Source organism: Sarcophilus harrisii, chromosome 2 (assembly GCF_902635505.1).
Source record: "Sarcophilus harrisii chromosome 2, mSarHar1.11, whole genome shotgun sequence".
NCBI classification, from domain to species: Eukaryota; Metazoa; Chordata; class Mammalia; order Dasyuromorphia; family Dasyuridae; genus Sarcophilus; species Sarcophilus harrisii.
Genome location: NC_045427.1, coordinates 595,543,855 through 595,557,196, shown reverse-complemented (window position 1 = coordinate 595,557,196; position 13,342 = coordinate 595,543,855). Strand labels below are relative to the sequence as shown.

Here is a 13,342-nt window from a genome sequence, read left to right as displayed (position 1 = left end):
CAGTACTAGCAATAATAGCAGTAATAGCAGGAGAAGTAGAAGTAGTACAACTAGTACTTTTAATAGAACAGAAACAGTAGTACCACTATTATTAGTAAAGTAATTATAGTAGCATTAATACTACTAACTAGTAATGCTATACTATTTGTAGCACTACTAGTATTGCCGGTGATAATAGCAGTACTACTAATAATAAATGTAATGTACAACTAGTAGTAGCAGTAGCAGCAGCAGTACTAACATTAGTAGTAATTGTAGCAGCAACAGTAGTAGTACTACTAGTAAAAAGTTATAGTAGTAATAGTACTGCTAGTAGGGATCAGAAGTACTAACAGAAGTAGTAGTAATGGTCATATTAGCAATAAGAATAGTATCAATAATAGTAGTAGTACTAGTAATCATAATAGTAGCAGTAGTAGTAGTAGTAGCACTACTACAAATAGTAGCATTAGTAGTACTACTACTATTAGTAAAGTAGTTATAGTAGTATTAGCACTATTAGTAGTAATGTTATACTAATATTAGTAGAAATAGTACTACTAATAATAGAAGTAGTAGTACTATGAGTAATAGTAGTAATAGTAACTGTAGCAGTAGTAGTACTAGTACTACTTGTAAAATAGTTATGTCATAGTAATGTTAGCAATAATTATAGTAGCAGTAGTACTAGTAATAATAATGATAGTATCAATAGTAGAAGTAGTAGCACTACTACTACTGATAGTAGCAGTAGAAGTACTGCTACTATTAGTAAAACAGTTATAACAGTTTAGTTACTACTAATTAGTACTACTAATAGTAATGTTATACTAGTAGTAGTGTAAACAGTACTAGTACTAGTAATAACAGAAGTAGTAGTACTACTATTGTGGTAGCAGTTGTAATAGTAGTAATTGTAGCATTAGCAGTACAAGTATTACTTGAAAAATAGTTATAGTAGTATTAGTACTACTAGTAGAGACTATTCATAGAACTAGTATTAATAGTCATATTAGCAATAAAAATAGTAGCAATAGTACTACTAGAAGTAGTAATAATAATAGTAGTAGAAATAATATCATTAGCAGCAACAGCTAACATTTATATAACATTTTAATCTACAAAAAGCTTTACAGCTTTATTTTATTTGATCCCCAAATATTCCTGTTAGGTAGATGCTATTATTATTTCAGTTTTACAGATGAAGAGAACTAAGGTGACTGAGGTGAAATGACTCACCCAGGCTCACACAACTTTTCAGAGTCTGAGTCAGCACTCAAACTTCTGGACCCCAATTCCTAAGCTTTGTCACCTAGTTGGTGGTGCTGCTGCTATTTCCATTCCATTCTTCCTTTTCTTCTCTTCCTCCTTTTTGAATCCTTCCTCTCCCTCTCTTTCTCTTCTCCACTTGTAGATATGAAGGGGAGACTTGACATGGATTTAATTCAAAGTGTTCTTTGGAATGTTCTTGGATGACCCTCTGGTTCCCCCCATTCTCACCTCCAGATTTGGGTGGAAGTAGAAAAGGGGCTGGCCCCTGTGAGACCATCGCAGGAGCCACTGCCAACTAGAGCATTCATGTGCAGTGACCTTTCTGGGAATAAAATTAAATCCTTGTGCACATTTGTAAGGAGAAGTGCCAGGAGAGTATCCTGGACCCAGCATTTGTGACCACTTAATACCCACAGGTGATGAAGGCTTCCCCAGTGGGCCTTTAATAGCTTTTACTAGAAAACTAGAACCTCCCTTTTTCTATCTGGAGCAAAAGCAAAGGAAGAGACAGGGGGAGGAGTCTCAGAATTATTTAGAAGAAAAGGAAACAGACAATCTAAGAAAGAATGACTTAGAATTTCCCTAAAGGGAGTTATTTATAGAAAAAAGAAAAAAATAAGAATGAGTGTTGCAGTTAACTCTGGTTATTAAAAATCATATGCTGGCTTCTGAGGTAAAGACTCCAGTAAGTTTGTCAGTAACGTGGGCAGCAGTTTCAGGACTGGGCAAAAGAAACATGACCAAGTTTTTTTCCTCAACTTTGGTAGTTGCTTCAGGAGAACCTTCAACTCCATGGATTATTTACCACATTCACTGATTGTTATTCTATCAGGGCTCAATTGCCCTGGCATAGTGCCATGCCCACTCACACCCAGCAAATGTGGCTTGTTTGTGCCAGGTAGTCAAAGACCCAGAGAAAGGAGCATGACGTAGCCTACAGAGTCAGCTGTGGGATTCAGTGACTTTAAAAATGGGCCAGATGTTAAAACAGTTCAAGAAGGAAGAGAATTATACAGAAGTATGGCATCATATGGCATCTGTTTCAGGCTTCTTGATAAGGGACTTTTGTTTGGGTCTACAAAGTATAGAAAGAAGTGTTTAGTTCAAAAGGAAATGCCACTGGCAAAAAATGTAATTTTCCTAGCATCGTTGGGCTATAGTGAACATATGCACAGAAAGGAAAACTTCTCCCCTTCTCATCCTCCTTCCTTCTCCTTTTCCTTATCTCCTCTCTCTTTCTCACCCCCTTCTCTCTTTCCTGTCCACCTGTAGATATGAAAGGGAAACTTGAAGAGATGGGTTTGATTCAAAGAAATAAAAAATAAACGTTCAATTCAATACAACAAAGCATTTATTAAGTTGCTACTATATACAAGGCACTATATAAAAATAAAATGAAAGAAGTGCAATGTCTTCTCGGCAGCTTCGAACTCGGTGAAGATTACCATCCAGAATCTCTCCAGGTTGGTGGACACCTTGCGTCCCCAGGAAGTGAGTGAGGTAGCGAGCCTCATCTTGCATTTTGTGAAGGATTCCTATTCCATTTCATCTACTTTGCTGCTTGAGTTTGAGAACACTGACGGCTACCCCATGTTGCTCAAAATTTTGCTTCGGTAAGTGTATCTTTGAGGTGGTGTTGGTATTGGAGGAGATCAGGGGGTGAGAAAATAAAATGACCAACTCACAAAACTGCAGAATTATTGTAACAAATAGGGGCTTTTTGGAAATCCCTGTTCCATAAACAGAGGCAGAAGGAACCTCAGAGGTCATGCATCCATCCTCTTTATTTTATAGAAGAGGAAATGGACATCTATTTTCATTTATTAAATGATGGAAGTAAAGTTTGAAGTCAGATTCTCTAACTCAAAAGTCAGGGCTTGCTTTACTGCATTTTCCCTTTAATTTGATGGACTGTCTTTTAATTTCCTTTGTAATTTTAGGCTTAGCATAGTGACTGGCACACAGTAGGTACTTTAAGAAGGTTTATTGGCTCACTGACTAATTGAGTCATTTCTGACCATGCTGCCTAAGATGGTTATTATATTGTTAACCCCACCTTTCAAGTTACATCCATGATGGTAGGAACTGGTCAGAGGAAAGGACACTCTATCAGTATGTATTAAGTCCCTGACCTCACAGTGCTCACATAAATTAGGATTTTGTAGGAAGTCAGGAAAATTGAGCCAGAATTCAAATTCTTCTCTTCTGTGTGCCCTCTGGGTCAAGTCTCTGGTGGGTCTGTCTGGTCTGTGGTCCTTGCTCTTGATTTCAGAAAGCCAGGGAATTGTCTGCTTCCCTAGAAATCCAGAGGACAGTGAACCTCTCAGTCCACTTATTGGTATTCTGCTCTCAGAGGAGACTGGAAAGAAGCGGCTGTCATCTGTGCACACTGACCTTTCCTCCAGTATCAGCATCAGGGCAGTGCTACTGTCCAGCTATTGTAATGTACTGGGACTTTAGGACACATTCAGCAAATACTTGCTGAGTGAATATGCTCTAAGACTCTTACATCAAAAAGACACATAATATAAACATAGCTATTATGGTGATTTTATGGGACTAACGGGCAGATTTTTCCTACTTTGGTAGATCTCCAGAGAATCACAATGTGTGGTACTTGGGATCTATATATCTATGTATCTATTTATCTTAACATATATTTCACACAGTGTGTGTATGTCTATACATGTGTATATATACCTATATTCATGTATATATATATATATATATATATATATATATGAGTGTGTATATGTATGTATACACATCTTTCTCTCTCTCACTCTCTCTCTCTGTTTCTCTCTCTGTTTCTCTCTCTCTCTCTCTCTCTCTCTCTCTCTCTCTCTCTCTCTCTCTCTCCTCTTTCCATCTCTCTGTCTGTCCTCTCTTTTTCCCTCTCTCTCTCCCCTTCCCCTCTCTTTATCTCTTTTTTTTAGGAAAAGGGATGCAGTATTAAAAGCCTTGTCTTTAGAGTTGGAAGTCTTGCCTTCTTATTTCAAGTCTCTTACCCACTTACCTATATGATCTTAACCTCATTGTGTCTAAGTTTCCTAATCTACAGAATTATAGGTAGATGCTACAAAATTTCTTGAAGTTCTAAATCTATAGCTCAAAAATACTCTGAGTATAGAATCTGGACTTCTTTATTTATTACTGATGTATCCTTGGACAAATAATGCTCCCTCTGTGAACTTCAGTTCGAGGGATTGGACTAGATGGCCTCTGAGTTTCCATGAAGTCCTAAAGATGGTATGACCCTATGAGGCCATGATAAGTGGATCTAGAATCAGAAGATGTAAGCAGGACTAAGAACATTGTCTGGCCACAGAACGTGCTGAGTAAAGGGATTGGGTGCTGCTCATTACAGGAAGATCCGGGTTATTGTACCCATTGGGATACATGCTAGATATATGACTTTAGGCCCCTGGGGCAATGCTCAAGAATGTAATTTATAAAGAAGTTGTTGATCTGCCACAGGCAGAGAGTATTTCTGCAGCGCATAGGATGCAGTGACCCTGGACAAGTCACTTAATGTCTATGCCTCAATTTCCTCATTTGTCAAATGAACTGAAGAAGAAAATAGCAAATCACTTCAGAATCTTTGCCAAGAAAATCCCAAATAGGGTTGCAAAGAGTCAATTATGAATGATAAATTTCCTACTTGGGAGTTTCCTGTATTTACATAGGGAAAACACTGTATCCTGTAAGATTTTAATTTTCATAAGGAAAATGATTCTTTATGAATCATTTGATTCATTGATATTCAATATTCAATCAATATTCATTGATATGGATCATAATGATACAGCTGAGCTAGAGTGAAGCAGAGTATCCCAAAGTTTCCCACCTGAAAAGCCCCTGCTCCAAGTCCGGCCCACCTTCCTGCTTCTCCTCTGCCTTGTGGGAACTCCCGATTCCTTCTGGGAGGAGGATGCTTCTCCTACGGGTCCTGTGCAGCTTTCTCTGACCCACCCTCCATAGCAGACACAGTGTGCCCACCTGGTCCTGTGCCTGTGTTGCCAGCATAGCCCCTGGTCCCCCTGGCTCGCCTGTGGCCCAAGGAGCTGTTGGGGGCAACCAATGAGGGCAGGACATTTACACAATGACACAGTGCATTCCTTTCCCCCAGGTTTGGGGATATTGCTGACAATGGAGCAGAGCCCTACCTGGAAGAACTTTTGGAGCTGGTGATGTGGCTCACCACCTGTGGGAAGACAGAGCTGAAGGTGTTTGACAGTGTCACCTACCCCCAGCTAGACGGCTTTAAGTTTGAGCAGGAGTCCTCCGGTAAAGTACATTTCCTTGCCTTCTTCTTGTGCTTCCACTGAAGGTTTTCTGGGATGGCTCATCGTGGGGCAGACATGATCTCACCTTCCCAAAGGCCCCAGGCTCTGAGTGCCTTTGTCAGACTGGAGGCCTCAAGCAGAGCAATAGGAAAGGCTCCTGTTATCCTGGGCTGTCCAGCTCTACCAGGGAGGTCATCAGCAGACTAGTCGTGGGAGATGCTTTTCTGCCACAGACTCTGTTATTAGAGACCATCATTTGCCATGATGCTCACAGGATGAGCGAGGGTCTACACTGGTGAAATGAGAGGTTCTTAAAATACGGTGTTCTGTAAAATGGGCCTGTGATCTAACATGTAGAAAACAATATATTTGCCCTTAACTGGATCATTCCATCAGGTTTTGCTACTTAGTTAAGGAAGGAAAGTGTTTTGTTACATGAATTACACTCTGCTGACTTTATTCTAATTAACTCAATTAATTATTTAATTAAGAATTTAATAAATTTATGGTGGCCAGTCTTGGTTTGTCTTATTCAGAACCCATCCGTACCTAGATGTATGAAGTTAAGGTTAGTATGGTCAGAGACAGCCTATTCCACTACAAAGAAACTCCACACCCTTCCCAGAAAGAGCCTGCCTGAAGTTTAAAGACCTGCACTCCCTCTCCTACAGAAGATCAGGTTTAGTATGACTGTCTCCTTAGACAGTTATGGATTAGTCTGTGTTCCCAAGTCCTTAGGAGAAGCTATGTTTTGTTCACCGGGCATAATATATATATATATATATATATACATATATAATATAATTATATAATAATAAATATTACATAATATAAATATATATATATATATAAAACATGCATCCCTACAGTGGATTGAGTGCAGGATCTGGAGTTAGGAAGATTCATCTTCCTCAGCTCAAATTTCATCTCACTTAGCAGCTGTGTGACTCTGGGCAAGCCGCTTAATTCAATTTGCCTCAGTTTCCTGTTCTGTAAAATGAACTGGAAAAGGAAATAGCAAACTACTCCAGTATCTTTGCCAGGAATACCCAAATGGGGTAATAAAAAGTTGAAAACAATTAAAAAAATGATTAAACAACCACAAAAACTTAGCACAGTTCTTGGCTACAGAGTAAGGACAATATAAATATTATTGTTGTTATTAGTTTATTTTACCCAATTCACACCAGACTCTAATGAGCCAAAGACTGAGTTTTTTCCATTTCTTTCCTAGCTATTTCCCTATAGAACACCATTTTATCTGAGATATTAACATTATAATCAGTGCAACAAGTATTTCAAGAAATATCTTAAGTATTTTTTATTTTCTCCTGCAGGAACGACTGTGAAAAACCTCCAGGCCTTTCAAGTGTTACAAAATGCCTTCCAGAAAACCAGTGATTTACTTCTCTGCCAAAAAATATTATCCAGCATCAAAACAATATGGAACTGGAATAGGAGGAACTTTTTCCTCTTGGAGTGGACGCTGCAGCCTATTTCCCAGTTTGTGGAGATCATCCATCTGAAGCCCCTCCTGGCTCAGATGCAGTTCTTCCAGCTTCTGGAGTTTCTGGTGTTTGACCTGGTTTTCATCCCACATGAAATTCTCAAGAAAGTGCAGAATTTGATCAGGGAAAACTTAGCACCATCTTGTACCATAGCGGCCTTACGGAGCCTCCACAGTATCATTGCACACGATTTGCTCTTTACTGACATATTCAGGGACTCAGGATTTCTAGGTTTCTTGTTGGCTCACCTACGGAAACAAGCAAAGATCATGAGGAAGACAGGTATGATTCAGAGGTCACAGTACAAGAATACTTATTTACTGAGTTTTATGACTTCCTTTTACTCCTAACATCCCACCTCCTACAGAAAAAACCTTCCTTAACCTCTACTTTCTACTACTTCCTTTTTAAATTATTTCCTTTTTATTTTTTTAAACTTTAAATTATTTCCTATTTATCCAATATATAACTTGCTCTGTGTATACTTGCTTGTATATTGTCTCATTAGATTATAAGCTCCTCAATGGGGAAGGACTGCCTTTTATTTCTTTTTGTATCCACAGTGTTTAATATAGTATACAACAGACACAATAAATGTTTATGGGATTGAATTATTTCATGATTCTTAGCTTTGGAAGATGAACTCAAAGGACTCATTTATCCAGAATCCACAGGAAGGTATAGGGTGCAAGAGGAGAGACCAAGTAAATTGACATTTTCTTGGTTCACCCTATGTGAACCTAATTAACTTGAATTTAATATACTGTTCAAAACACAAAAAAGATTCATTTTTAGTCACTCTCATGTATCTTCTTCATTTAAAAAAAAATCTAAGCTTGTCATTTCATTTGTTTCAGGAATTCTCGAGATTAAAACTCTCTCCACTGATGTTCAGCAACAAATTGTTAACATAAGATTAGAGATTTGCTGGGCACGGAGATAGCAAGTCATTGTCCACACTCACACAGCTAATGTGTTTTAGAAGCAGAATTTGAACGTAGGATTTCCAGCCTGTAAGACTAGCCCTTTAGCTGCTACTCAGAGCTGCTTCTTATTTGAATCCTCTATCCCTAATATTGCTACTATATCATCTTGTAGTCTTAATTACTCAGTAAGGGAAAAGCAATTAGACCAAATCCTAAAAGTTAAATCCCCATGTCTCAAGGAAGAAAAGACATGATGTTCTGAGTTTATTACATTGACATTCAGTATATAGTACATTCTTATACAGGACATTGTGAGAAATGAACATGCTTGGGATGTCTGCAAAATCTTTTCCTGTGATGTACCTTATAATAAATAACTTTGAACTAGATGATTCTGATGTTTGAGAAGAAGCAGAATAATCATAAGTGTGTTTTGTTCTTACCCTTTAAAGGAACAGGTCTCAAACTCATACTGATGTGAAAATTCATTTTTATATGGCAGGAAACAGGGCGACATCCAGTTTTGAGGATATAGACACACACTTGGCCTGTGTAATGCTGAAAACTGTGGCTTTACTACTGCAGGGTTCTGTTCGAAATACAGGTAAGAGGGATTCACAATGTAAATGTTTCATAATTCCTCTTGAAACCTTGACCTGATCTTTCTAAATATATTTATATCTATTTGTCTCTATCTGTTATCTATCTATCATCTATCTTTCTATCTATCATCTATCTATCTTTCTATCTATCTATCATCTATCTATTTATCTATCTATCTATCTATCTATTTCTCCTGAAGCTGCATGGTATTTGACGCAGATGTCACAGCTAATATCCAGTAGCTAACAAATATTTACTGAATATCAGCAAATAAGTGGATTTGTTGACAATCTGCTTTCATTCCAATGGTTCCTGATTTAAAGACTCAAAATTTTAAGCTCTAATAGCAAGAGAGTAAATACAGGAATGAGCAGTATGTGTGTCCCTTTGGATAGAGTACTAAGCTAGGAATCACCTTTTTGTGTTCAAATCTGGCCTCAGACTCTTACTAGCTGTATGATGCTGGACAAAGCACTTAACCTTAACCCTGTTTGCCTCAGTGTCCTCATCTGTAAAATGAGCTGGAGAAGGAAATGGCAAATCATTCTAGAATCTTTGCCAAAAAAATTCCTAATTGGGATCACAAAGAATAAGATATGACTGAAATGATTAAACAACAACAAAACATAAGCATAGTTTGTCATTCTTGCCTGCTTCAGTATATGCTTTTTTGATGTGCTAACAGGTCATAATGAAAATAGTGCATACATGTATGGTCAATTATTCTTTCTACATTTAATGGGTTTCTTAGGGCCTTAGAGTGTTTAGTTAAATGTATAAACTATTAGATTGAGAATAGTGCTATCAATATTGGTAACTCAGTCCTTGTAGCATCAGTCTATGACTGTTTGCCCTAAAACATAGGGCATACTTGGCTTTTTTTTTTGAGAAGCTCAACTGTCTACTATAAATAACTATCAAAGACTTATCTTGATTCCGAAGATTGGGTGATGAAACACACTTCCCACCTCTTGGCAAAGGATGGGAAGACTAAAGTGTCAAGTATTTCCTACATTCTCAGTAAAAGAGTTAATTTTGTTTAATTATTTAATTTGTTACAAGGAGGCTTCTTTCATAGACAGAGGAAGGGATATAATATGTCCATAGAAGTAAGCAAACAAATATTGAATGAAACTTTTGAAAAATAATATTTTTCCAATTACATGTAAAAACAATTTTAACATTTTTTTTTAAATTTGAGTTGCAAATTATCTTTATCCCTCTGTTCCCCTGTTTCTCAGAATTTGATATAGGTTATACACATGTAATCACACAAAATGTATTTCTATATTATCTATATTGTAAAAGAACATATAGACAAAAATTACACATGCAAAATAAAGTGAAAAATATGTTTCAATTTGCATTCAAAATTAATCAGCTCATTCTCTGGAGCTGGATAGCATTTTCTATTATGAGTCCTTTGGAATTCTATTGGATCATTTAATGAAACTAAAAGAAATAACCTATCAATCCACAGTTTCAAAGAAGATTTTAAGGTGTTCAAGAAAGACCTTTTCAAAGCCAAAGGGACCCATGAAAACTGTCTTTGAATAGTTGATGAGATTCCTATTACAAAGGAAAACATAACACCAGCTTCTGGGTTTTTCTCAGACTTCTTTTGCGATGTCCTGCAGAGGAAAATGCTTTAAATTCTAGTTTTATATCCTTCTGAAATGAAGTTGGAGGTATCAGTAGGGGTGAAATGAAAGTTAATATTTTAGACATTTCATAAAGTTAGAATAGTGCATAGAGACAATAGAAGACTAGAGATACTCCTTGTAGTTTGTAACTATGCTATTTTAATGCCAGTATTTCAAATATTTGTGATTTCATTGATGTGGATGAGCTCTCTACTGATAGAGCATAGATAGTCTTAGAGAGTGACCTTCCATGTCATAATGTGGCATCAGAGTAAGATTTTAATAGTGGATATCTTTAAAAAATCAATCAGGAGAGTAAATATATTCTTGTTTTTGTTTTTAAATCTTTGAATTTCCTACTGTTTGGTTTCTAGAATTTTTTAATAGATGTGTTTTACCATGAGAAAAAAAAATCTATCAAAGGAAAAATGGATTTCGAGGATTGTGTTATAAGATAGAGGTGTATTATTATTTTTGCATTATCATCTTTCACTCATTTCCCAAACTCTCCTTGTGATTCCCAGTTGTTCTGAAAGATCATGGCATGGTTCCTTTTATCAAGATTTTTTTGGATGATGAATGCTATCGTAGTGATTCTTTAAATATCTTGGAGCAGCTTTCTACCATTAATACGGAAGAGTATATGAGCATAATCATTGGAGCCCTGTGTTCTTCAACTCAAGGAGAATTACATCTAAAGCTGGATCTACTTAAGGTAATTTAAATCACAAATGCTGCATGAGGTTTTCCATATGCTATTATTGCTTTTGCTTTTATCTTATTCTGAAATAATGTCATTAAAGTATCCTAAAACAGTAAATGAGACAGCTAAAAATTTTTGCCAATGTTAAAATAAAAATCAAGTAGAATTTAGAAACAGTCTTGGGATATAAATATTAAAATACACTGTTACTTCTAATATATCTCTGCATGTAATCAAATGCCATCATAAAAAGAAATAATTTCTGGAATTCATAAATACTCTTTGGATAAAACAATTTTGTTAGTGAAATGCAAAATAATGCATTTTAAAGTTTTGTTTTATTTTGTTAGTGGTTTTCCTACTTACTTAATAATACAATCCAAATGTTATTGAATATTTTCTTTGAGCCTTGAACCCCTAAATGAATTTTTTCATATAGATGTCTGCAATGAATGGTTCTCATATTTAAACTCTCCGTGGGCAAGAATAATTTTTCTCCTCAGGTTATTGCGAGACTCAAATGAGGCAATGTATATGAAGTGCTTTGCAAATCTCTAAATGTCAAATCTAAGTAGGGACCTTTTAGTGCAGAAACTTCTAACACTGTGGATCAGCATTTTTCTGTACCTCATTGTTTCATATTATAGGCTCTAAGAATTCAAGGGACTTGTATATGGTCCCCCTCCTATGATACAATCAATGAGATAATATATGTAAAACATTTTATGGACCTTAATGAGCTATGTAAAAATTTATCATCATGATCCATACTATTTTATCTACTAAGCCATGCAATCTCTTTAATAAAAACAAACATATAAATGTTAAATAATATATTCTTTCCAAGACTTTAACTTGCAGTGATTCCAGTATTGAAGGCCCATTCTGACCCATTAGGGTTTCTCCTTTGTAAATGAAATATTGAAAAAAATGTTAAAAGATTTATCTACTCAAAGATGTGTAATATCCTTTACCCCCAAAAGATTCAGAGTATGCAAAAAATTTTGTAAGATATCACCGGTGAAAAGTTCAGTATTCAAATTTCTCATTTAAATCCAAATTCTACATAAGGAAACAGAAATGAAAAGGTTCAAAGATAAAGGGACATTATGATGGAATAGGCATCTTGGGCAAGTGGTGGAAGACTAGATGTTTTAATTATCTTTAAAAAGTATTCTTCAAAATGCTTCTTGTACAGTTGTTTCTTTTTATGTCATAGGATCATAGGGAACTAAAAGGGACCTTTAAAAGCCATTTAGATGAAATTCCCTTTGCCCTATTGTTTTTATAAATGAAAAAACTGGCTCTAGGGAGAATAGATGATTTACTAATGGCCACACAGGTAACAAGTGGGAGAGTAACGATTTCCTTCTGACTCCAAATCAGACTTTTCACTCATTGCTTCATGCTTCCTAAAATGCTTGTAACATCTACCTGTCCTATTTTTTTCTATGAATCTAGAATCAGTTTATGTTTTCTTGTTGTTGCTGAATCATGTCCAATTCTTCACAATCCCATTTGGAGTTTTCTTGGCAAAGATACTGCAGTGGTTTGCCATTCACTTCATTTTGCAGATGAGGAAACTGGGACAAAGAGGGTTAAGTGACTTGCTCAGAATAACACAGGTATTAAGTGTCTGTGGCTGGATTTGAACTTGGGAAGATGAGCCCTCCTGACTCCAGATCTTGGACTATGGCACCACTTCATTGCCTTGGGAATGAGCATTAAAAGTTCTCTTAGTTTGGAATATGAGCTTCTATCTGGAAAGGTTCTTGTTATTGGTTTGCTCACCCTCCCTCCCTCAAATCCAACTCACTTGCATGCTTATGGTATGACCTCTCTGATGTTATGATCCTCTGAGAAAGAAGGACAAACAGCAACAACTTGTATGTAGTGAAAGCAGAAGAAACTGCTATAATTCTTTAAGACAGTGTGTTCTCTTAAATAATCCATTAAAAATTTCTTTTTACATTTTTAAAGCAAAACCCCATTTGTTCATAATTTCTCTAAATATAAATATCACTTCCTACTTGATTTAAATGATCAAATTATCATCAATTCCAACTTAGTGATGCCTTAGTATAGAAAGAAAATTTTGTTCTATATGCAGGTTACTTTAAAAAGAACAATCCCATTGTTAATTCAACTTTAGAATCATAGTTTAAGGAAAAGCTTTTCTTTCCAAAGAGTCACTGTTTCCAATTTTTTTTTTTATTCATGCACTGTAATTCTCCATTTTAATGGTAAGATTATTAACAGAAGGCTAGATTCACCACAAACATGCTTGACTCCCACATATTTCCATGTTGCATCAAACAAGTTGTCATCATCACATGCTCATGTCCAATATATATTTTTCCTTTGGTGACTACCATCATTGCTTATCAGGTCCTATCTTTATAACTTTTCAAAATGCTTTTAA

General features: G+C 36.1%; 1 protein-coding gene across 5 annotated transcripts in view; it reads left to right on the top strand.

Moving 5' to 3' along the window:
- Window positions 1-13,342, top strand: part of WDFY4 (WDFY family member 4) — a 486,698-nt gene that overhangs the window by 173,115 nt on the left and 300,241 nt on the right. For all 5 annotated transcript variants that reach the window (XM_031956283.1, XM_031956282.1, XM_012539778.3 and 2 more), the window contains 5 exons: window positions 2,675-2,864; window positions 5,381-5,538; window positions 6,875-7,327; window positions 8,474-8,575; window positions 10,742-10,932. In XM_031956283.1, coding sequence (XP_031812143.1) covers window positions 2,675-2,864; window positions 5,381-5,538; window positions 6,875-7,327; window positions 8,474-8,575; window positions 10,742-10,932 — 1,094 coding nt within the window. The remainder of the gene's footprint in view (window positions 1-2,674; window positions 2,865-5,380; window positions 5,539-6,874; window positions 7,328-8,473; window positions 8,576-10,741; window positions 10,933-13,342) is intronic.